General features: G+C 38.8%; 2 protein-coding genes across 2 annotated transcripts in view; both read left to right on the plus strand.

Annotated features, from left to right (window-relative positions):
• si:dkey-103g5.4 (uncharacterized) overlaps positions 1–3,088 on the plus strand; it is a 47,020-nt gene extending 43,932 nt beyond the window's left edge. Inside the window, 3 exon segments of the mRNA XM_068317634.1 lie at positions 2,681–2,730; positions 2,820–2,900; positions 2,982–3,088. Coding sequence (XP_068173735.1) covers positions 2,681–2,730; positions 2,820–2,882 — 113 coding nt within the window. The 3' untranslated portion in view covers positions 2,883–2,900; positions 2,982–3,088.
• A 3,658-nt stretch (positions 3,089–6,746) lies between these two features.
• ttc12 (tetratricopeptide repeat domain 12) lies at positions 6,747–11,719 on the plus strand. The gene is given in 9 exon segments (XM_068317482.1): positions 6,747–6,758; positions 7,401–7,553; positions 7,710–7,802; positions 8,165–8,233; positions 9,383–9,484; positions 9,856–9,949; positions 10,175–10,230; positions 10,232–10,404; positions 11,650–11,719. Coding segments are annotated over 9 exon segments (822 nt in total).
• The last annotated feature ends 13,596 nt before the right edge of the window (positions 11,720–25,315 follow it).

A 25,315-nucleotide genomic window follows, 5' to 3' on the forward strand; every position in this document is an offset into this window, starting at 1 on the left:
ATCGACCATTGCTCACTGTGCTTGACTTTAACAATATATTGTTTTCCTTTTCTGTTGTAAACTTCACCGTAAATTCAATTTAACTAAACTGATGAGAGAAGTTCTGTGTTTCTCTAAAACCGTGAAAATAGTTGGCGATGATACAGTGCGCCCACGTTCCTCGTGGTTAATGCATTCCAGGAACCACAAGCAAGTAACAAATTCCGCGATGGAGCGACAAACTATTTAGCTTATTATTTACGTTACATTAAACGTTTATGAACCCTCCCTATATTGATATTAAACCACCTTCTATTAGTATTACCTTTTCCCACACTCTTATTGACTGTTTAAAGCACTTTTGTGTCTCACAAACTCCGAGACACACTGAACACATTGCACTTCTGGTTGCCTTTCAGCCAATAGAATGTGCGTACGGTATCGCTTGACTGCCAACCAAAAATCCGGGATGAGGTAAAGTCATGAGCGTTGATGCGCGAATGCACGAGGGCGCACTGTATATTATTTTTTATCTGCTGTTTTCTACCAGGCACTGGGCAGACCCTTTTCAGGCTGAATGATGGCTTTCTTATCCTCAGCAGTAATAACATGGTGAAGATGTAAGGAGATCAGAGGGAGAGGTAGCTGTCACTTCTCTGCAGTGCTTTGACAGATGGATGCAGAGGCGAGGGCATACGGAGACAATGATGGCTAAACTGGAGATCAGTCTATACTCCCAGCCCCACTCCAACCTTTTTCCTCTGTCTCTCTCATTCCCTATATGATAGTCCAAAGGGAGAATGAAAGGGTCACTGAACATTAAGATGAGTCTTTAAATAAGACAAAATTCCAATATGAGTCATGTACATCAGCTCAGCAAGGTTTGTTTTTAATCAGATTATCATATATTCCTATATGCCAGTTAATAGGACATTTTAAAGATGAAATGCAGTGCAGTGGAAAGTGGACTGAAAAGTAATGACACACTGATGTGAAAAGAAAAGCCCACAGCAACAATGGTGTGAGCCACATACAATCAGATGAAACCTACTGTATGTAAACCATTTCACATAGCATGACGGGACATTGCCAAATGTTCTGATCACATTCTGATCATATGCTATATTCTGCTAAAAAAAGTTCAAAGTGGAAAACTGTCTGCACAAAGTTCAAGGTGCTCAGTGGTACCTGGGCTACCAGTCTCCTCAATATGTAAAAAGATACGGAAAATTGGAAATGATGCTATAACCTTCAGCCACCAAGAGACAGGACATAAGTTGCCTTTGTTACTCTGATGTTTCAGTGTAGCATCAGTGTTAAAATATAGGTTTCATGTTTGTTCCTTTTTATTTTCACATGAATGTACTACAAGTCTCCTCATGATTTATTTATCATAATGATACAAGGCTGCCTTTCCACATAAAATGGAATGGCAGCTTGCTCTGTCCGTCTTTGTTATGTTGAGACACATTTTAAGACCATACTTCATCTCAATAACATGTTCATTTTTTGGCACTAATATTTCAATATGATATATGAAATGTCAATTAGAGGAGAACCGGGCTAAGATCACTGTTAATTTCCTCTACAGGTCCATCTTGCAGAAAACAACAGATCCAGTCAGCCAGGAATTGTATGTGTCTGTTCTGAAATTATGGACTGTTGTTTGTCGTGGAAATGGTATGTAGATAATTAAATTTGTGACTCTGCCCATGTAGCAGTTTGCTTTCACTGAGTTAGGAGGAGATAGAGGGGAAAATTAAATGACTCAAATACTCATATAATCATCTGTTTTGCTGTTATTGCACAGCTTGCCAGACTGATACACAAACTCTTTTTTTGTGGTTGTAATTCTGAATTTGCATTTGAATCACAGCCCGCTTACAACAGAGTAGAATATTATCATCTTCTCTGACAAATGCAGCAGTGACAACAGAAAAAATACAGTATTTTTAATTATTTACCTTATTAAAGTTCATTAATCTTTGAAAATATATGTGTACGTATTCCATATTTCACTTTTAACAAGAAATCCACTGAAGTAAAACATGCCTTTGATATACACTAAAAATATAACTGGACCTGACACAGAGACAGTTCCAGTGAATGATTAAAAAAAGGTTTGCTTAGAATAGTGCTTGAATAGGTGATTCAATAAACACCAGGAATTAGGCACTATAGAGAAAAACCATGTTAAAGACAATAAATTAACTTCTGGACCTGTTCCCTAGTCCAGGCTAATTTTATATTGTAAATGGTTCTTCTCTGTCACATGCCTAAACTTCTGGCCAAGTTTTGTGAAACCACATTAAATAGTTTATGTGTAATCTGTAAACTCAGAAACAGTCCTTTGCCAATGATTGCATTTCCAACATGGCGTTACTGTGTAGAGTTTGCATGTTCTCTCGTGTCTGAATGGGTTTTCTACAGGTACTCCGGCTTTTCCCCAACATCACGAAAAACATGTGTCTAAGGACGTTTAGGTCATGTTAGCCCACAGTGGCAAGCAAGCCCAGGGTACAGTGGCCCGACCAACTCTCCATCTGACCTCATAATTTTGTTGTACAATTGTATAATGACCAATAAAGCTTCTTTCTTTGTTCTACACATTGTCCCAACCTTTATGGCATTGATGTTGTATGGAATTGTTGATGTTGTGCTGCAACCTCAGAAATGGATTATTAACTTTAATTTTTTTTAGGATTTCCAAATGTAATTGGCTGCATAGATGGTACCCACATTCCCATCAAGGTACATGTAGACTGAACACTGTTTTCAACATGTTAAAGACTACATCTCAGGTAAACTAACATATATCCAGATAATGTGTGATGCTGCAGACTATATTTCTGATGTGGAGGTCTGGGTCTGTTCCTGACTCTCGGATGTATGGTCTTACCTGAGCCACAGACTGTAATGTGGTCAGTAACCTAAAGATTTGCACAATAATTCACTCGCCTTCATTGTTTAATCCACTCTAATTAATCCACTATACATTACAGGAGAGAGCCTGCGACACCTCAGGATGATTCCTGCTATCCAGGACAGCAGAGGAGTGACAGACACCATCTGCCAGAATCATTTCACCATCACCACCATCACAGCGGGCAATAAAAACATACAATACACATTTCCTGTGGTCATCTTTATTTCTGACAAATACAAAGTTAGCTTTTTTATCATTACAATAGTTAACGTTCTAATAGTTAACATGATTCACCTGTGATCATCACCCTCCTCTAACTTGTGCTCCAGTATTTCTATGTCCAGATCCGCCCTCCTAATCTGGATGTTCTAGTAATCCATATCTGTTTTCTGTTTTCTTTAGAAAGTGCATTTTATAAACTTCTTTAGCAGATAGATGGGAATACACGAGGAGGACATTAAAACATAGGTGCATGTAAATTTCACAGAATGAACAGCTGGTGGTCATTGAGCGTCTATTTCACTGTGATAACCTGTGCAGTCGGGATCCTTCTGCTACTGTCCAGCCATGCTCTGTTAAAAAGGATGAGAATGTGTTAATATTTCAGTAGAGGATAAATGTCACACTCTGTATTCAACCAGAATGTGAAGTAATGAGAAGAGAACAGTCAGTAACATAAAATATTAGACCACCTTTGTTTTCTTCAATTTCTTGTTAATTTCTTTTTCTTTTTAACAATTAGTAACCTCTGTGGTTATCATGTGACTAAAACTGACAGTAAATAAAACTTGCAATACCTTAAAGTTGTTATAAGCAGTACAATGCCACAGATATTGATGTAAGAACTTAAAGCACTTTTGGCTATTATCAAGGAAACCCTGCATGTCAGCTCTTGATTTAAATTCTTATATAATATAGGTAAACGCAAAGGTATGAATATTCTTGACTGTTTTTGTAACGTGCATATGCCAATTTACTGTTTTATTTACATAACATTAAAAATTTTTTGATTATGTGTTTTTGAGAGTTGTTGTGCTTGTTAAACTGCTGTTCAACTTACTTTCTTTTTAAGAAATTAACAACAAATTGAAGAAAACAAAGGTGGTCTAATATTTTATGTTACTGATGACTGTCTTTCCATTCCTTCACATTCTGGTGGAATACAGTGTGTGACATTTATCCTCTACTGAAGTATTAACACATTCTCATCCTTTTTTAACAGAGCATGTATGGACAGTAGCAGAAGGGTCCTGACTGCACAGATTATCACAGTGGAATAGACCCTCAGTGACCACCAGCGGTTTATTCTGTGGAATTCATGCAACTATATTTTAATGTCCTCCTTATAAATAAAACATAAAAAACTGACCGGAGCACTGCACACAGCGCTGCTGCAGATGTGAGGATGGATTAGGTTGTGGATGTGTGTGATGGATCGGGACGTGAACTGGTACCGATCATAAAGGGAACTGTCTGGATATGACGGGACATACGAATACGATACAAAATATTTAATTCTCGCTGAATTAATGCTGAACCTTCAATAACGGGATCCTTGTAAAACAGATATGCTATGTTTGCCTCTAAAATACCTGTAAAATATGGAGTTATTTATAAAACCTATCCTCGACTCTCCGTCCGACAGAACCAAGACATGAAGCAGCGCGAGCGGCTGTGAAAGGGGGCGGAGTCAGAGGAGCAGCTTAGCTTCAGAGTCTGTTACAGCGGTAACAAACCCAGAGGTTCAGTTTACCTCGCTCCATGAAAGTGGTCAGGGTTACTGGTTTACCTCTGGGTTAAGTTACCTCCCTTTGTGAAACCAAAACCCTGGTTTTCCCTTATTTCAGGGTCAACCTACCCAGGTTTTCCACTAAACTTGCTTTGTGAAATTGGCCCATTCACTTATATTCTCACCAGGTGCACAACAATATGTTTTATTCCCCCAAATTAAGAAAATTATTCGTGGTCCTTTGTCATTCACCTAATTTCATTCAGAGCAGGCACTGAAATCATTTTGGCATTTCACAATGTCCCACTTAATGACATCCATGGAGGGACCTAATCCTGAGGCCATATGTTTATTATTGTCAGTCAAACTGATTGCCATGTCCGTTTAATGAGCTTTTATGTGATACTGTATATCATTGCTTTGGGACATAGTCTTGAAAGTAATGCACAGTGGCCCACGTGATCTCTTATAATCTGTATGTCTCATAATACGTGAGCCAAAGCTGATTGGATTTTGCATGAAGTTGCAAGAAAGATAAATTGTCTTGCATATTTTGATATTACTATCAAAGTTAAAGGTCCAAAGGTGGACATAGTTATTATGTGAATACAGAATATTCACTGATATCTTGATGATATTCATTAAGAATGTAATTTACCTATTTGTTTGTTTTTCTATTGCTTTATTTTACTTCTTTTCTTTCATATGCCCCTTTTCTTTTGTCTTACTCTTTTCAATCTGGATCTAAAGCCTTGTACGGATCCTAATTGAGTGCATCGCAATGCAGCCACGGCACAACACAGCGATCAAGATTTTGGAGAACTTTGCAGCAGTAAACAAGTATTATTTATACACAGCCAATTCATGTGCAGTCATTCTCTCTCTCTCTCTCTCTCTCTCTCTCTCTCTCTCTGTTTCTCTCTCTATATATGTATATATGTATATGTTTGTGTGTGTGTGTGTGTGTGCGTGCGTGCGTGCGTGCGTGCGTGTGTGTGTGTGTATAAAGCACTTCAAAATCTGTTGTCATATCATGGAAAAATGCCTCTCCTGAGAAATGTAAAGTGCTGCATCTTAAATGATCCTAGAAGAATGAAAAGGCCGTTGTCAATCTTTGTCTGATGTCTCATGAAAACAGATATGAAAAGACAGCCAGTCATTCAAACACAGCTACAGTCCGGTTATCAAACAGTGATAAATTTTTCCTGTCTATTGCTCAAAGTCAATCAGCAGAAATTTTGTAATAAGCTGCAGCAATTTTCTATTCTTCGGAGAGGCTCAAGTGGATCAATCAGGAATCAGGCATGTTTTTAGAATAAATTTTACTACAAAACACTTCCACATATTGAAATTACTTTACTCAAGTTTTGCAAGTCCAGACAAATTGCTTCTCGTAAATTATTTACAAAATGACATACCTTTATAGTACATTTACACACATCTGTATATCACTGCACATTAATGGGGTGTCACTTATATTAAATTATGCTTTCATTCAGCCATAAGCTACTCAACTGTTTTGTGCAGATATTCTGGAGCAGGGTTCACCAACACGGTGCCCGCGGGCACCAGGTCGCCCGCAAAGACCACATAAGTCGCCCACCGGCTGTTCTAAAAATAGAACAACTTACGTCACTACTCACTATGACTAAAATTTTATTTTGTTCTGTTGCTATTCTTTTTAAGTCACACTTGCATTTATATAGATTTGAAAATCACAATATCTTAAAAATGGGTTAATTATCCATGAACTTTAGATAAGTTTAGGTCACCTCTGACCTACTCTAGTTCAAAGGTCAGTATTGTGCACATGACTAAACCAGTGCTAGTGGATAGTAAGATTGCGGGCGCAGCGCAGATGGACGCTGAATGTAGTTTCTGACCCCAAAACATTGCAGCAAAAAAGAAGAAATCTTATCACCTTTACAATGGATGGGAGGAGGTATTCTTTTTTACAACTGGGAAAGAAACCTGCGTGTGTCTCATTTGCGGGGAGATTGTGGCGACGTCAAAGCGGCATAATGTGGAGAGACACTTCACTACGTTGCCCGAATTTTGGGCCGGGTCGGGCTTGGATTCGGGCTTAAGATCTTGCCTCTAGTTTGAGTGCGTATGATCGGAAAGGTAAAGTGACAGAAGAAGATACAGCTGACGCACAGAGGGAACTGAGCAGGTATCGTAGATGGATGTTTCTCATATAGCGTATTCTCTGTTTTACCTAAATTATTTATTTTATAAGGGTATTCCTTAGTTTAATATCCATAGATCGTTTGAGATACATAATATATAAGTGTATTTATTAAAAAAGTTCGGGCCGGTCTTAAGATCTTAAGCCCGAGCCCAAGTCCAAAAAAAAATCCAGCCCTAGCCCGAGGGTATTAAAGCCCGACCCGAACGTAATTACTGACTTTATGAGCCCGAGGGTCGGGCTTGGACTCGGGCTTAAGATCTTACCTCTGATACAAACTACTGAGTCACATCATGAGTTGCTGTAGTTTAAATGCAAATACAATCATGCTGTTATTTAAAGTATTTACTTTGATAGAAAAATGGGTAATCATTTTTGTTTACTTTTACCATTGTTGCATTGTTGCTTTTGTTCAGAAAAGTGGATTAAAGATGCCCAAGATGAATAGCTTGTTCATTGGGAGCCAATGAATGATTTAAAAGTTCCCTTAATTCTTTCAGCTGTGTATTAATGAATTTTTTGTTGAATATTTGCAGGTGTGTTTAGGCATGTGCACATTTGTTTGTTTTATTTTTCAGGAACATATAAGCAATTCCAATCAGCATGTGCTTCTGTCAGTGATATTGATTGTTGGACGTCTGGTTCAGGATGACATCATCCATCACAATTTTGCTCACGATCCAGAATGCTGGAAGTCCATTCTGGTAGCCAGAAAGAAGAATCACTCACTGGTTACTTGTTCATTAAGTTGAATTAGGTGCTGCTGCAGCACCCAAACTATTATATAGTGTGAGTGATGTGTGTAAACATTAGATAAACAGTGTGTTTCTTTGGGTTTAAGCATGTACTAGTTTTTAAGCTCGATGCATACATTTCATACATTGGAGAAGCAGTGCAGTGCAACTGAATACAAATATATCCTTTACCCAATGCTAGGTTTGATGATTAACCTTTCAACTATTACATCTCCAGTTATTCAGGTAAGAAATTTATTTTGCTTGGAGGTAGTTAAGCATGGGCATGCTATGTTAGTTCAAAATAAACTTTGGTCTTATCTGTAGTTATATTAATATAGGAATTGTTGATGCTGCGATGATACTGTGATAATGATCTTAGATTACACTGAGCTGCTAAATAATGTGATTATGTGAATAATAATGATTCACCTTGACTGAAAATTCACTTCGCACCAATTAGACTGCAGTTTTTGTAGATTCTGATAAGATTACATTAAAGCTAAGAAGAATGAAGGAAGAATGAAGTGTGACCTAGTCAGTCAACTAATCAGCAGTGAAATACATGTAAAAATTGGTCCAGCCTCTTGTCTGTCTCCTTTTTATAGGAACATGCAGTTCCACTCTGTTTCTGCTGACTGAGGCTGCTGAGGGATAATGACAGAGGCGTTATAACTGTGAGCGAACTTTATGTTAGCTCTGCATTACAGCACTCCCCATGGTTGAAAAAGGATGCTTAAACCAGGACTGGATGCCAGAATAGATCATATGGTGATTGAGATGTAGTTATTTTGCTGCACCACTGAGTTAGACAAAGAAAACTTCACAAATTTTTCTCTTTATATGAAAAGGATAAAAACTAGCCTTTCAAGAAGCTACATAATTGAAGACAGCTTTTTTGAGCAATGGTTCTTTTCTAGCGAAGATGAGCTCCCTGGCAAAGTATCCCAAAAGGCGGTAATAGCAATCCATAATGTTCTGACAATTCTGTATATGTGTACTTGTGTTGACTAAAAAGTCAGCTCCAAGTGTGTGCTGTGCTAGTAGCTGTTATAGCAGTTTCACATTGCCTATACTGTATGACGTTTTCTGAGTCCCAACCTCCAAACCATTTGTCTCTTTGCTTTAGGCTCACAAATAGCTTGACTGGTACTTTTTTTTCCATCTCACCTACTTACATCAACTTTATTATTTATTTATTTTTTCTATATGTCTCTGTTCACCTCAAGGAACTTCTTTTCTTTTTAATGCATTCTCATGATCAAGTCAAAGCCCTAAAGCCCGGTCAATAAAATTCTATCACTTAATTCATTGCTGCTGCATTTTTTCATATAAATTTTGGAAAAAGAAATTATTTCACACACATTCATGGATAATTTTCATAATTTACATAAATGACCAATCAGTGCTATTGACTAAGACTTACTGAATCAAAGCATTAAATTGTACATTAAACACATGTAGTTTGTCATTGAGTAAGTCAAAAATTATTTTTTAAACCACTAAATTCCTTTAAGTAGAAGGAGAAAACACCCATATTTGGCAGTTATCTGGTGTCCATTTTCTCCTTTTTGTATACTTCCTGTATGTCTTTTGTCTTTGTGCTGCTATTATTGAAACATGATTCATAACTCACATTTTCACAACCACGCTTTTTTCTTTGTTCCCCTTAATTCTCTCTTCCAGCTCTCTGTCCTCTAACAGTTTCTTGATCTTCTGTTATTTCAATTTCTTGGTTGAATCTTTCCATCTATCCTTCTTCTTATTCCACTTTCCTCTATCTTCTCTCATTTCCTTTTCGAATGACATTCTTCCTTTTCCTCCAGAGAGCTACGGGAGTGCTGACTACTGTTCTCCCTCAGTCCTCTGAGGCCATTCAGCTTGTTGTTCAGAGGAACGTGGTTCAGACAGTGTGTCGTCTGCTGAAGGTGAATATCCGTACATGCAGCCGAGTTTCTGTGATTACACCAGCACCTATTTGTGTCTTACTTGTGAAATGATCATTTGTTCCTTAGACATCTATAAATTCTTATAATAGTGATGTAACTGAAGAGGATTTTTATTTTTGGATATTTTATGTTTTATATTTCTAATGCAAAAATATTGAAGAATTTTACATGTAAAACCACAGATATCTGAAATCTGAAATTATCTTTAAACATTCATCATGATGTAAATATTACGAAGGTGTATTAATTCCGTCACAGAGCTGTTTTCAAGATACTCTTTGTGACTCTGTTTCAAACACTAAATTGTACTTCTTTGAATCTGATCGCTATTTTTGTTTCTGTCTACTCAGGGAACGGGGCACACTGCCACAAAGTATGCCACACTGCCGGTGTGTACTGCTGCCAGTCATTTGGCTCGGTAGGAGCTGCTGAAGTCAGATAAAAGTGAGGAATGATTGACATTAGCATTAGCTTTTTCATTAATTTTTGAGGGTTTGATGTGATATTCAAATGAGGTGTGTATTTGTATCTACATTTGTATGAACACCCAGTAGAAGTGTACGTGCAATGTGTTGTGTGATTGCAGATTTGAATGTCTGAACGTAATTCTTGGTTATTATGCTTGAACGTTTCCTTTCTTTTATGGTATTCATTTATTGTGCCACATAGAACTGTCCATTCTACGTAATTTGCTGGATGCCAGCTGTGATGAGACTGTGTCAGGAAAACGCAGCTCTTTGCTTGGTCCACTGTCTTGAGTTAGAGGGAACTGCCAGCAGCCTGCTGGGCATTGATATTGTGCTGCTGCTGCTGCGACACACTGCAGGGGATGCTAAGAGGACAGCTGTGCAGCAGAATGCAGCGACTGCTCTCGGGAAGCTGTGTCAATCTGAACTCAAGTGCCCTCTCACCATGAAACACATGCTGTTACAATAGCCTAAAGGGTTAGGGTTATAGTTGATCTTGTGCTAATACAGTGCAATAACTCTGGTTAAAGAAAGCTGTTCATGCATGTTTAACATTCCTGCATTTAGTGATACTGGTAATGGTACACCTAGAAGAACTGATGTGTCAAACAAATGGGAGAAATTCCTATCAATTAATCATGACTTTCCATGTTTAAAAACAACCCACAGAGATCATTGATGTCATGCATCACCAACCTTAAGCATCTTTTTTATTTGGTAATCTAGTAATCTAAGTAGGTACATACAGTAGCTAGTTAATTAGACCAACGCAGTATGTGATCTTTGTCAGAACAAAGAAAATAAATTTCCATCCTGGGTTATAGCATTTGTGATCATATGTGTTTATTCATTCCCAGCAGTCAAAATATTTCCTTGTACATTAGTAATAATAGAATGAGCAATGGCAGGCGGTGAGAGCACATGCGTCTGTTCACCTCAGCCTGTCATTGAAGTCATAACCCTCCAGAGACTCTTTCCAGGTTCCTCTTTCTCCTCCTGCTTCCTTGGTGTATCCATGAACACTTCCTTCCCAGTCAGCAGGCAGTTAGGAGACAAGGCAAGACTATTTACAGAACATTACACCATGACTCTGCTGCAAAAAGGTTGAGAAACAAGACTAAAGAGAAATCCAAATTTGAATCCCCTGAAAGAACCTCTACCTCACTGGCAAATGATTTATCTGAATAAATTTAATTGTTAAGTAGTTTAACCAGAATCAGATTTCATGATACTGGTCTCAGGTTTTGGTTCTGGCTTTAGTGGTAATTTTTTTAAAAGTAGTTTAGGTAATGTAGTTGATCAAAATGACTATTTTTTGACTACAGTTATCCATACCTATCCTTTTAATGCCAAGCCAGTCAGAGGCAGAGTAAGCACACATCATCACTAGTGTTATGAAACTGTCATCTGGTTTGAAACCCTGCCTTGACTTTTAATGATCACCTGTTTTCCCCCTGAGAACGAGTATCTAATATTAGAAAAAATGAAGAAGTTTGTAGTATAGGTGGTACTTTCTCAGAACACCTTTAAATTACCTGTCAACAATTCATCTCTGCTGTGACTGTTTTTAAGAAATGTTCGATTTTCAGTTTGCAGTCCCACACGTATAGATTTTACTGAATGCCAACGGACTGAAAAGAGCGTTTCCATTAAACAAACGTTTTTCTTCAATTGCAGACACTGAAACAAACTTTGGGAACTAAACGGTCTTGAAATTCTGCACACCTGAATGGAGCTCATCACGTGAACTCATCATAGCCTATTTGAAATGTTTCTTGTGTCTCTTATTATTACTTCCGTTTTTTTTCCAACTACTTTTTAACATTTCATGTAAACAAATCAAATGTACCCACCAGCTCTAGTTTTGCATGTGAATCTCTATGGCTACCACGAATGTAGTGTTGGAGGTAAAATAAAAATTCACTTTATCCCATGGAATAGTTGTCATGAATCCATTGTCTAACTATCTCCTTCAGATTTTTGGCTCTTTCTGTACTGGTGTCACAATATTTTGAAAGGCATATTTTACTGACTGGTTTTATGCTGACTGAATGCTGACTCTTGACTCATATTGACTGGATGATCAGAATGCCACGTGGTCGGCTGATTCAGCGTGAAATCTTGTTTCAATCCATATGAGGCAATCAGCTATTCTAAAAATGAAGCTTACCAACAGTAAGCTGTTATCTCTGACACGTCTGCCTTTGATGCCGCGTCATCTACCAAACTTCAACATGTTACTGTTACCATTGTGAGTATGTTTAACGGACTGCCTCAGAATGACTGCTCCTGTTTGATGCTTAACTGTTATTTGTGGGAAAATAAAGCTTTTCTAGTTCCCAATCAAAGTAAACCACATGTTTATATTGTATTCACATAAGCATCCTGCAATGAAATTAAAAGGCTGTTTTGTACAACATTATAAATAGGACATCTAAACTCAGTGTTATGATTGCTGCTCATCATCATACCTCCTAAATAATGAAGATGTTATCAATGCTACAAATCCTACAAGTATTACATTTATTCAATAGTTATGCAGCATTTTCTTAGCACCACACACTCACCAAATACAGTCTCCCTAACTTTCGGCTTTTCCCTTCAGGGGTCGCCACAGCGAATCAATTTCCTCCATCTAGCCCTGTCCTTTGAATCCTCTTCTCTCACACCAACTACCTTCATGTCCTCTTTCACTACATCCACAAACCTCCTCTTTGGTCTTCCTCTAGGTCTCCTGCCTGGCAGTTCAAAACTCAGCATCCTTCTACCAATATATTCACTATCTCTCCTCAACATGTCCAAACCATCTCAGTCTGGCCTCTCTGACTTTATCTCCAAAACCTCTAACATGTGCTGTCCCTCTGATGTACTCATTCCTGATCCTATCCTTCCTGGTCACTCCCAGAGAGAACCTCAGCATCTTCATCTCTGCTACCTCCAGCTCTGTCTCCTGTCTTTTCCTGAGTGACACTGTCTCTAGACCAAACAACATCGCTGGTCTCACCACAGTTTTGTACACCTTTCCTTTCATTTTAGCTGAAACTCTTCTATCACACATCACACCTGACACTTTCCTCCACCCGTTCCATCCTGCCTGTACACGCTTCTTCACCTCTTTTCCACACTCTCCATTGCTCTGGACTGTTGATCCTAAGTACTTAAAATCCTCCACCTTCTTGGTCTCTTCTCCCTATAACCTCACTCCTCCACTTGGGTCCCTCTCATTCACACACATGTACTCTGTCTTACTGCGGTTAATCTTCATTCCTCTCCTTTCCAGGACAAACCTCCACCTCTCTAGCTTCTCCTCCACCTGTTCCCTGCTCTCACTACAGATCACAATGTCATCTGCAAACATCATAGTCCATGGAGAGTCCTGTCTAACCTCGTCTGTCAGCCTGTCCATCACCATAGCGAACAAGAAGGGGCTCAGAGCTGATCCCTGATGCAGTCCCACCTCCACCTTGAACTCCTCTGTCACACCTACATCACACCTCACCACTGTCTTACAATCCTCATACATGTCCTGCACCGCTCTAACATACTTCTCTGCCACTCCAGACTTCCTCATACAATACCACAGTTCCTCTCTGGGCACCCTGTCATAAGCTTTCTCCAGATCTACAAAAACACAATGCAGCTCCCTCTGGCCTTCTCTGTACTTCTCTATCAACATCCTCAAAGCAAATACTGCATCTGTAGTACTCTTTTTTGGCATGAAACCGTACTGCTGCTCACAAATGTTCACTTCTGCCCTTAGTCTAGCTTCCACTACTCTCTCCCATAACTTCACTGTATGGCTCATCAGCTTTATTCCTCTGTAGTTGCCACAACTCTGCACATCTCCCTTGTTCTCCCTTGTTCACTATCTAAGATCCTGTTGAACAACCCAGTCAGAAACTCTACTGCTACCTCTCACCAAATACAGTGAACATCGTTAATTTTTTTCTACACATTTTATATCTTCCACTACAGGGTCCAAATCATTAACAGCGTCCCATTGTATATACAGTATATCCCCACCTATATATTTGAATAAGCTCACTTGAAAACCTCACATTGTCACGCTTACAGTGTCTACCTGGAAGTTGGGGCCGCTAGCCGAGTTAGCTCCGGTCTTCATATTGGTCCGTGTTTCTCACTTACGGAGCCATTTTGGCTTCGTCAAACGTAGCGGTTTATATTCTTTGATTGTGACGAACCTCAGTTTGTCGTGTGGGGAACCCCGATGCTTTATTCACCAGGACCGAACTCACAAAGCCGGTGTCTACCCGGATGGCCAGACCGTAACACCGAAGCGGCTTTCGTCTTGGTGTTCATCTGTCCCACACACTATGGCTTCGTCGGACACAGCGATTTGTTTTCTTATGACGGCGAAGCAAAAAAAGAAAACAAAGTCTTATTATTTTATCGTGGAATTTCCACCGGTTCCCGCTAGTATGTACATAAATGTTTATGTATACAGTGGTATCTCTACTTACGAAATTAATTGGTTCCGGAAGAAATTACGCAAGTAGATAATTACGTATGTAGAGACGCGTTTTCCATGCAAATGCCCTAATCTGTTCCAAGCCCACAAAAATTCCGACATAAATGTATTATAAAGCATAGAAATGCATCAAACCATGTAACAAATACTGTACATGTTACAATTAGATTATTACACAATAAATGAGAGTTGTGCATAATGTGAAAAACAAAGAATAAAGAATAAAAATGATGTTCATCTACCTTTTAACTGCTGTCCTCATTGTTTTTTGCCCTCTTTGGTTCATGCTGTCTTGCCTCACCATGCCGAACAGCAGAGTGAATTCCAGTCCCCTTTTTGAACTTCTCCAACCACCCACACAATGCCTTAAACTCCTAAAATATCCTTTTGTTTTAATAGTGTGACGATTGTTGATGCATTATGGCCATATTCTTTGGCGAGATCAACCAAACGCATCTCTTTTTCATGCTTTTCTATTATCTCTTGCTTTGTTTGTATGGACAAAAAAAAATCTTTTCCTCATCTTTTCTTTTCCTGTTTTCTTCATCATTTTCCTAGGGTCCACAGCGAATACTCAAAAAGTTAATATATTTCCGTAAAACTATCAGAACATGTCATGGGTCGAGGGCTGAATAACGAAGAGGCTGCATAGACACCTATTCAGCGTGTGCATAAACACCTATGCAGCGTCCTTCCTGCGGGAGCTGCGAGTAGCAGCCCATACTGTATTTTTACCTTTCGTAACTCGAAATTTCTTTCGTAACTAGAGGCAATATTTTCCTGTTGAGGTGTTTCGTAAGTAGAAAATTCCGTATGTAGAGACATTCATAAGTAGAGGTACCACTGTATATATACAGTATATTATATAATGTTATTTAAAATTGGACTGAACTTAACTTTCAAAAAAGAGATGCACAAAAAACAATCAGACACAAATCAGAAATCAAACTGTAATCTCAAGCAAACCCCTTTCTACTAAGCAATAAATCATCAGATGGTGTTCTGAGACTTTAGTGGACACTGATCTTAATTCTGGGCATGTCAAACAACCTTGTCACAGGCCTTCTTCTTTATCACTAAATTTAGAGCATCAGCCCAAACATGATAGTTCCTTCTCAAGTCTGACAGTCCTTTTCCACTCTTGTCTTGAGATTGTTCATCACTATCATGACACAATGTAGCTGTGTTATCAACTGCACCAGGATGAGATGCAAATATGATTAGAAGTCCTTGTAGCTATCTGCAGATGTGGATAGTAATACTGACTGTTTCTATTATCAAACAGAGGAGGAGCGAAAAATCTTCACTGACTTGGAGGTGCCATTCATCATTCTTTCAAAAGCAATTTGTACAGAAGACAAAATATCTCATAGTCAGATAGTTGGAATTTTTGATGTGAATCCTCAAAGCTGTAATGGTTTGTAGGTCCGCAATACGAGAGAGCGTTGCCCATTTCTGTGAACAAAGTAATGTTCTGTGACACAATAGTAGCTGAGGCTTTGGTGGTTTGTGTTGTCTCAAGAGATGCTGTTGGTCGAGCGTCAAACAAGAACACCCCCGGAAACTTAGTCACTGCTGGCGCAGTGCATTGCATTGTGTTCTGTTGGCATCGCCGTGGTGCCATGAACGATTGTGTTTTCTGTTTTCAAAAGCAAATCCTTTGTAACAGTTGTACTTTTTTTGTTTATTCTGCAATGTAACCGTGAAAATCGTTTTCATCCCCATCAGCTCAGAAGGTACTAAACCTGTCAGACAAGTATCTCCTTTGAGTCTATCTTTCCGAAACATAACATGAATCTAAATTGTAAGTTAATCATATTAGAAGTCCATAAAATACTTACATATACACACACACGTACACTTTAAGAGATCTTAACAATTACTAATTAACAGGATAAGAAGTTTTAATCCTTTGGGCCATAGACCATGGTAAAAAACATTCAGAAGCCCTTGCCCAAATTAAACTGACAAGCAAAAATTTATGTTAATAGTTGTCTTTTTGTAAAGTAGCATTTGTTTCAAATATTCTGTGGTATTTGCAGAATCTCACTGAAAATGAATTAATCACCAATACAGCAACAGTGCTGTTTTAAATAACTTTCCCAGAATATTCCCAGAACATTTCAGTCTGCAGCCTTCCTTCAATCTGAATATATTCGGTTGATTTCAGCTCATCTGGTATCATCTTCATAGTTTTCACTGGAGTGTTGTGATTGAAAAGTTACATTTCTTCTTTTGTTTTGTTTAAAACACTCACATTGCTATAAAGAAATGCTTTGTTTAGTCACCATAAATACTATTAGTACCAGATCTCTCTCTCTCTCTCAGAGGCCTATCAAACGGAATCATGCTGACCCTTTCCCTGTAGAGAGTTTGTATCTTTACTCTACGGATGCTGTGTCAAACCCGATCAGCCTCAGTGACAGTAATGAAAAAAAGTATCTATAAATTGATGGTAAAGGTTCTAAACAATGATAAACTTAAACATCGGGTTGACACACAATGGAGGGTTCACCTTGGGCTGACAGCGAACGTGAACCCTTCATAGGAGTCTTTCTAGAAGTCGCCGTTAACAAAGACAGTTGGAGATCTCCAATGGAGGATTTTTACACGGCGCTATAGCCGTCAACAGTTTTATTGCAGTTTTGAATCCAAATATGTCAGAAAATTGTCTGTATTGTTCTCACAAGGAAACAATTTTTCACTGCTTCCTAGACTGTCAGAGACTCGACAATTTATTCCTGTTTTCAGAGGGAATCTTTCTCTCATTTGGTCTTGCTTTTGAAAAAAAGCTATACATTATTGGTCTGCAAAGCAGAAAAAAAATCAAAAAAAGGATTGGCAGATTCTAAATTTCCTCTGGGCCAAGCAAAGATGGTGATTTATCTAAGCTGGAAGGAAAAGGTTGAAGGTTTGTCTGACTTCAGTGCAGAAGCCATTTTAAGAAGAATGTGTCAAGCAAGAATCAGAATCGATTTTAACTATTTCAGAGCTATGAATGATTTAGATACTTTTACGAACCTATGGTGTGTCAAAGGTGTCTTATGTTCAGTGTTAAATGAGGAACTTAGTCAGTCAGTGTTTGGTTTAATTCAAGTATATTTTGCCCACATTTCATATGATCTGTTTTTTTGAAGTGTGTGTTTCTGATTGAGTGAATCTCTCTTAGATGTTGTTAACGTAACTATCTTGTAATATTGACTTCATTAATAAATGTGATTTTAAAAGTCAAATCAATCTCTCTCTCTCGTTTACTAAAGTAAAGAAGCAAGAATGTGGAAAAACATAACTGATTCATGAATTCTGTCTGTGTATCTTACATCCTCTTAAACATGTGCAATTTAAAAATTAGCACTTTAAATTTGAATGGAGCAAGAGACATGACGAAAAGAGCCTCTGTTTTCTTTTAATAGATATTAAGGAGTTCAATGTTTTACTTGTCCAAGAAACACACAGTACTGTTGAAAATGAAGTTGACTGGAAAAGAGAATGGCACAGTGAAATGTATTTCAGCTACAAAACCAACACCAGGGGCAGAGTGGGGATTTTATTTTCATGTGTGTTTAGACCCTGCTCTGTCTTGGTAGAAGACATTATGCAGGGGCACGTTTTAAAAATCAGAGCAGAGGTTCAAAAACAGACATTGACCTTTATCTGGTTGTATACCCCGACTGTGGGCACAGATAGAGTGGCTTGTTTGAATACTTTAAATGATGAAGTTTAGATATGAAGCATAGACGAGCACCTGCTTTTAGGAGGGGATGTTAACTGCACAGCAGACCCTGCTTTAGACAGGAATCACCCAGAACCTTATGCTGAATCATTCGATACCATGATGAATTTGGTATGAACAAATGACCTGACCGATGTATGGAGGACTTAAATCACTTCATTATTTTAAGTCTTAAATTGATATGGATTGATCAGAAGTTGCTATATTGTTTATTTTAAAACTATTTACAGAACAGCCTCAAAATTGAGATCAATTCAATGTTTCTGATCACAAAAGTAAGAGAATTATTTAGTTTTTTATGAACTCAATATTAATGAATACAAGGCATTCAGTAGGAAATTATGAAGTACAAAGTATGCATGAACAAGAATTGTCATACTCAAAACAACTTTTTATTTTTTATTCTTTTTTTTTAATTTATTTTTATGATCAAACTTTTTTTTTTGAAATTATATATATATATTTTTTACCACCTAATGTTCTTGCCATTTTTTTTCACATGAAGTTAAACAATGTCGAGTAACACTAGAGCTCCCAAAACAGTCATTTTGACTGTTTTCAAAATTTGCAAAGTCATAACTTGGTTTCTAAAAAAAACATCTACCGATAGGAGCCTGACTCTCCATAAAAGTGTGTATATTTTATTCTGACATTGATCATTAAAGTTTCAAAACACAAAAGAGATCTGAGTAGTGACTTCTCGGATATTATTTGTATATAATTTGGATTACAAATTAAAATATCCAAGAATAAATTGGTCGAATAGGAAAAAACACATTAGGACACTAAATCAAAACTATAATGATTGAGTGTTTTATTTATTTAATTGACACAACAAAGCTTCTCTGTAATTACACATCTGAATTTGAACTTTGAAATAAAAGCAAATGTAACTCTCTGAAAAAAAAAAAAAAAAGTATCCTGCTTCAAAATAGGTTGGTGTCATCATTAGACCTTAACAACGACTGAGTGTTTGTGGCATTGTAACAGCTGTGTCCCCAGCTGGCTAGCAGACATCACGGCATTATTGAATGTTCATAATGGTTAATAATTTTTATTGTTAAGGTCTCATGATGACACCAATCTATTTTGAAGCATGATACAATTGTTTTAATTTCACAGTTTGAGTTTTGATGTATAAGTGCAGAGAAGTTATGTTGTGTCAATTAAATAAATAAAACATTCAATCATTATAGTTGTAATTTAGTATTCTTGAATATTTTCAATGATAATTCATATTATATACAAATAATGTCCGAGCAGTCAAAATCATTGTCTATGGGAGTTTTATTAGTTGCAGAATTCTGGGAGGCCGAGTGTTAAGGTTGGTGTGCGTGTGTTTGTGTGTGCGTCTGTTTTTGCATGTGTGTGTGACTGAGTGACTGTGTGAGAGGGAGAGAGAGAGAAAGAGAGAGAGTGCAAGTGTGTGTGTGTGTGTGTGTGTGTGTGTGTGTGTGTGTGTGCATGCGCTATGTAACAGTTTAAGTATCTATACACTATATAAATCATTAATTTGAACGGAAAGTGACAAACTAAGAGCAAGCAGGTAAAAGACAAAAACAAAAAAGAGGTGACCGATGCAACGAGGAGTCTACAGCTCTATCTGGTCAAATGCACCGCGTACGTGCAACAAAACAAAACAAGAAACAAGTTCACCAAGTAACCGAAATAAAGACAAGCTGAAGAAAACCTAAAGGAATCAATATGAGCTACAGCGAAGCCATGCACAGAGAGATCAGTCAATGTCTGTGGGGAAGCAACTCTCTGACTGCAGTCTCTGCAGGGAGGGGCGGGCACTGTGTGTGACTTGCCAGTCACTGAGGATGATGACAGTCTGTTCTGAGGATTTTACGAGCACGAGTTTTAACGAGTTTTACTCGTATCGTACTCGTCAAAAATCCGTCATCATACCGGATACTCGTCTGAAACGAGTACTTGGCTCAACCCTAGTTTTAACCATCATGTTAATGTCGGATACCAGTCGGATTCACAGTTCACGATCTATTGCAGGGCATATTAAGGCCCTCAAGGACCAAAAACATGCTATAGCTGATCTGCTGTGTGTGTCCGCAAGGGGTGCCAGTACGCAGTAAGTTTAACAACGTCACTATTATGGATTTTCCTACTATTTCTTCTTTGGGTTTGAAAGAAAAAAATGGCAGATGATTCACTTTCTCCAATCTATGGAGGGAACGGTGCTGGAGGACAGTGCAGAAATCCGTACATACACAGCAGGTTCTTATGAAGAGTTGTTACACTCTGAATACTCTGAGAAACCTGAAATATTGTCATCCTTTCAATCTGGTCTGCCGAAGGTGTCGGTGGAACAAAACCGCCACCTAGATCCTGAGATGACCCATGAGCTGTCTAAAGCCCTGCAGGGGATGAAACTTGGAAAGTCTCCAGGCGTAGATGGCCTGCCCATTGAATTCTACCAAGAATTCTGGTAAGTGATTGGTTAGGACCTGCTCTCCATGCTCAGGGAAAGCATGACGACAAGTTGGCTGCCCCTAGGGTGTAGGAGGGCAGTCCTCGCACTTCTGCCAAATATATCAGGAATTGGCGGCCGGTGTCCCTCCTCTGTGCAAATTACAAGGTTCTCTCCAAGGTCTCGGCCGACAGGGTAAGTTAAGTGATGGAGCAGGTTGTTCATGTTGACAAGACTTACTGTGTACCGGGCAGACTAATCACGGATAACATTTAATTCGTAATGTTTTAGACCTCTGAAGTTCATTGGGCACAAGAATTGGTCTTATTTCTATAGACCAGGAAAAGGCTTTTGATAGAGTGGAGCACTCGTACTTGTGGCACACTCTACACAGTTTAGGTTTCAGTTCTAACTTTATTACCAAGATTCAGACCTTGTATGGAGACATTGAGAAACATACTGTACTTAGTAAATCAAACCATAGAAGTCTCAAAATCCACACATGAAAATGAAATAAAGTTTACACAAGCTGAGATGCACTGTGTAAATGCTTATTCCCTTGTATGCAAAAAAGAAACATCCACAAACCTTTATGATGTTTTTTAAGTAGTATTCAATAAATGGATGGGTGCATTTCTCCTGCATTTATAAAACAAGTCCTTTTGTATCAGAAAAATATTTGTGAAACCCCTAGTGCGTGGAACTCTTTTACACTCTTATCCGCCACATCTGGTCACTGGACCGACTCAAATGGCTCAGCATCCATCCCCCCTAATCTAAAGAGATCCCATGAGACCCATCATGTTTCACCCACTGAAGCTAATGAGCTCAGGCAGTGGGTTCGCACATACACAGTAATGCAAACACCATTATTCATATCTGGACAAATGTTCACACTCTCTTCACTCTTCGCTTGCTGCAGTGAAGCACCAAACTATGTTCCCGCATATTAAACACCATAGCAGTCATATATTTTCCTGCTAATTATCATAGTCATAAACAATACAGTTTATATAGGAAAACATAAATAGCTATTAGTTTTATGCTACACCATTGCATAAAACATGCATCTTTGGCCCAAGCAATGGCAAGAAAACAAAATAAATTCCTTCATTCAACCTGCTAACCTGGCTTGAGAAACAAGCGCAGCACATCAAATTCATCTTATTAATCTGATCTTCTTCATGAGGCCGTTAGAGTACCTACACAGATCGTGTTTAAATCCCGATTAATTTTAAAACCACATAATGCGTCCCCCTAATTCTGCAGGAACCTCAGCTAGATTTAGTTCACCATGTGGTTTGTAGACTGCTAACCTAGCTACATGAATTCCTGTCTACATTTGAAAAGGCAAATTTGCAAGCAAGCATTTGAACAAATCATATAGTTAAGTTGAATTTTTACACCTAATACAACAATCTCATCTGCAGCTGCTTATTTGCCTTGCGGGCCACAGTTCTGCTGGAATCTATCCAAGGCCAGCTAGGCAAAAGGCAGGGTATACCCTGGAAAATATGCCAGCTCATTCCTGAAGCTGTTCTACATATGATACAGAGAATATTATATTACATCAGCTCTTGATTTTCATCAAATGAAAAGCAATGCTGAACACGTAATATTTTAGACGTATTTTCATTTCCACCCTGTGGTATTTTCTTTGTCTTTGTTTTGACCCTGGAGGTCATTTATGGTTTTTTATATCCTCTCCTTGGTGTGTGTGTTCTTCCTCTCTCTTTCTAGCAGGAATGATTAAGAGTTGCCTAGCTCCTAAATTGGGAGCAGGTGCTGTCTCCTTTGATTCCTGCCACACAATTGGTCAGTGGGCAGAACCACTGGACATTTGAACTACAAGCCCACTCTTCCTTTCTTCAATGTTTTCCGTCACAAGCTAACCCTAACCCTAACTCCTAACCCTACCTTAACCCTACCCTTAACCCTAACCCTACCCTAACCACAATCCCTAACCCTTACCCTAACCCTTCTAACCCTGACTCTAACCCTAACCCCACCACAACGCTACCCTAACCCTACCTTAACGCTAACCCTAACCGTAACCCTAACCTAACCCTTACCCTAAACCCTTACAGTAACCCCTACACCTAACCCTCCCCTAACCCTAACCCCTAACCTAACCCTAACCCCTAACCCTACCTTTACTGTAACCTAAACAAAAACCCTAAACTCAACCCTACCCTAACCCTTACCCTAACCTCCCTAGCCCTAACTCTAACCCTAACCTACCTTAACCCTAACCCCTAACCCTGACTCTAATCCTAGCCCTACCCTAACCCCCAACCCTACCTTAATCCTAACCTTAATCCTAACCATAACCCCTAACTCTAACTCTATGCTAACCTTTACCCTAGCCCCCTAACCCTACTCTAACCCCGAGCCCTAACCCTAATCCTAACCCTAACCCCTAACCCCTAATAAGATTCATGGTAATTTATTTTCCATGCAGCCCCACCTGGAGAGAATGACGCACTACATGACTACTCTGTTGTACCATATTTGGTGCTTTAAGTTTACCTTCAATTACTATATTACTGGATTATGTTTTGTTGCATTGATGAACTTGTTAAATCTGCTCCCAAATGCAGCTCATATATCGACGATCGCTCCTAAATACAGTAATCCCCGTTCAATGTGTGATGGCAATGAATGTCTCTGGACTCGTTCAGGAGAGGGTAGTAAGAGAGCTTTGCTGTTCATCCCTGATGAATACAGTCATCTTGAGCTCCAATGACAAACCAGTGTTTCCGCTCCTGGAGACTTTTATTGAGCATGTTTAGCAGTGACGTGCGGTCAGGGGAGGCAGGTGAGGCACGGCCTCATCTGCCATCATGAAAGAAAAAAGTATAAAAAAATGGAAGAAATAAATTAAATGGTTATATTTATCCAATGAGGCGTATGATAAAGTTATTTTCTATTTAACATCACCAATTTTAGGTTATTTTCACCCAAAATTGCTGAATTTTTACATTTACCGCTGAAATACAGAGCAGAGACCTGCGGTGAGGCACCGACCAGCCGTGCCTCACCATGGATTGCGCAATGGCTTGGCTAGCAATGCTGGCATGCTATACAGTGAGAGTGTAATGTTATATCTCTATATATCACTATTAAAATGTTCAAACACGTTTGCTCTATGAACTAAATTACCATTATTTAGATAATACATATAATGTACAGTGTTTTTTTGTCAACAACTGCATGTGTGTAACGTCTTTCTTGAGTTGAGCGGTCCTGAAACATCTGGAAAAAGGCACTAGGTGAGGCCCACAGTTCTCGCGCCTCATGGTAGGGGGCGACTGAGGATTCCTTTTCCTCAGTTGTAGAAGACATGACAGCAAACTACAGCTATTCTTCAATTTTTCACTCGCCTTGCCTACCTATAAAAATGGAGGACTGCATACATAAACTCAATTTTTTTTCAATGCTTTTGTTCAGAAGGAGCGGCGCATGGACTTCATTTATAAGCAAATGTAACACATAAACAAACATGTAGGTAACAACATAACATTTTTTTTTAATCAAATGTGCTTATTTGGGTGTTACAATTTTGTACGTCTAAATAATTCAGCTATGAGACTTAAAAAATAACCCACTCACTGTTGCTTATTAAATTGTGAATAAAAATTGTAAATTGTAGGTTCATGTGTTTGTAAATCTAATTAATATGAAATCAGTATGTCACTGATGTTTAGGTAATGTGGTCTAAACAAGCAGTGCTATTAATTCCATCATTTTTTCTTGCAGCTCGTTGGAGTTTACATACCTGCACAACAGCGCTGTCTGTTCAATATTGATCACATCACAGGACTCATCATGTTTAGTTGATAATTCTGGAGTTGAATTAATGTCCTTGATTTGCTGATTGGTGATGTCGCTTCTTCTTTCACTGTCTTTGCAGAGAGAAGCATGTCTTACTTTCTGTATTATCTCTGTTTTGTTTTCATTATTTTAATGAATGAGTCCTTCGTGTAATCACCATCTATTGGAGATATAATCGGGGGGACTGCTTTGTGTGTTGGAATCATCTTGTCCACAGCGATAACTCTGGTCAGAGAGCAGGCACCACACAGGGAACAGTTGATTTCTTGCATTTAATCAGTAACTTGTAGCGTTACAGAACATAATTTCGTGAATGGTTTTGTAGTTCACCGCACTCTAAAGAATTGGAGAAGAACCGAAGAGACACCCTGGAGAAGAGATGAACAAGCCCCCATACCACTTCCCTTCATTCCAAGAAACAGATTACTTGTCTAGAAATACTGATACCTTGTCCCACCACGAGTCTCTTATCCCCCTACCCCTTCCCTCCCACACACCTCTATACCAACCCCCTAACCCTACCCCCAATCCTTAACCCTAAGCCCCCTTCCCTCCTTCCCCCCGAGATCAGCCAATCAGGCAATCTCCCCCACAGCCCCCCCCCACGCCCACACACATACATACAAACATGCACATATATACACCTACACACGCACACACAAACCCTACCCCAAACCCTTAACCCTAACCCCTCTTCCCTTCTCCCACCGAGATCAGCCAATCAGGCGATCTAATGGTGGCATTCTTGAGACAACAATTGTTGTTGAATGTTGTGATGTGATACTTAGTGCTCTGTGGAGTCCTGTGAAACTTATGATTGAGGAGGGAGTGGCCTTTTTTCTTTTACCAAATTATTATC

Source organism: Antennarius striatus, chromosome 6, assembly GCF_040054535.1.
Source record: "Antennarius striatus isolate MH-2024 chromosome 6, ASM4005453v1, whole genome shotgun sequence".
Classification (NCBI taxonomy): domain Eukaryota; kingdom Metazoa; phylum Chordata; class Actinopteri; order Lophiiformes; family Antennariidae; genus Antennarius; species Antennarius striatus.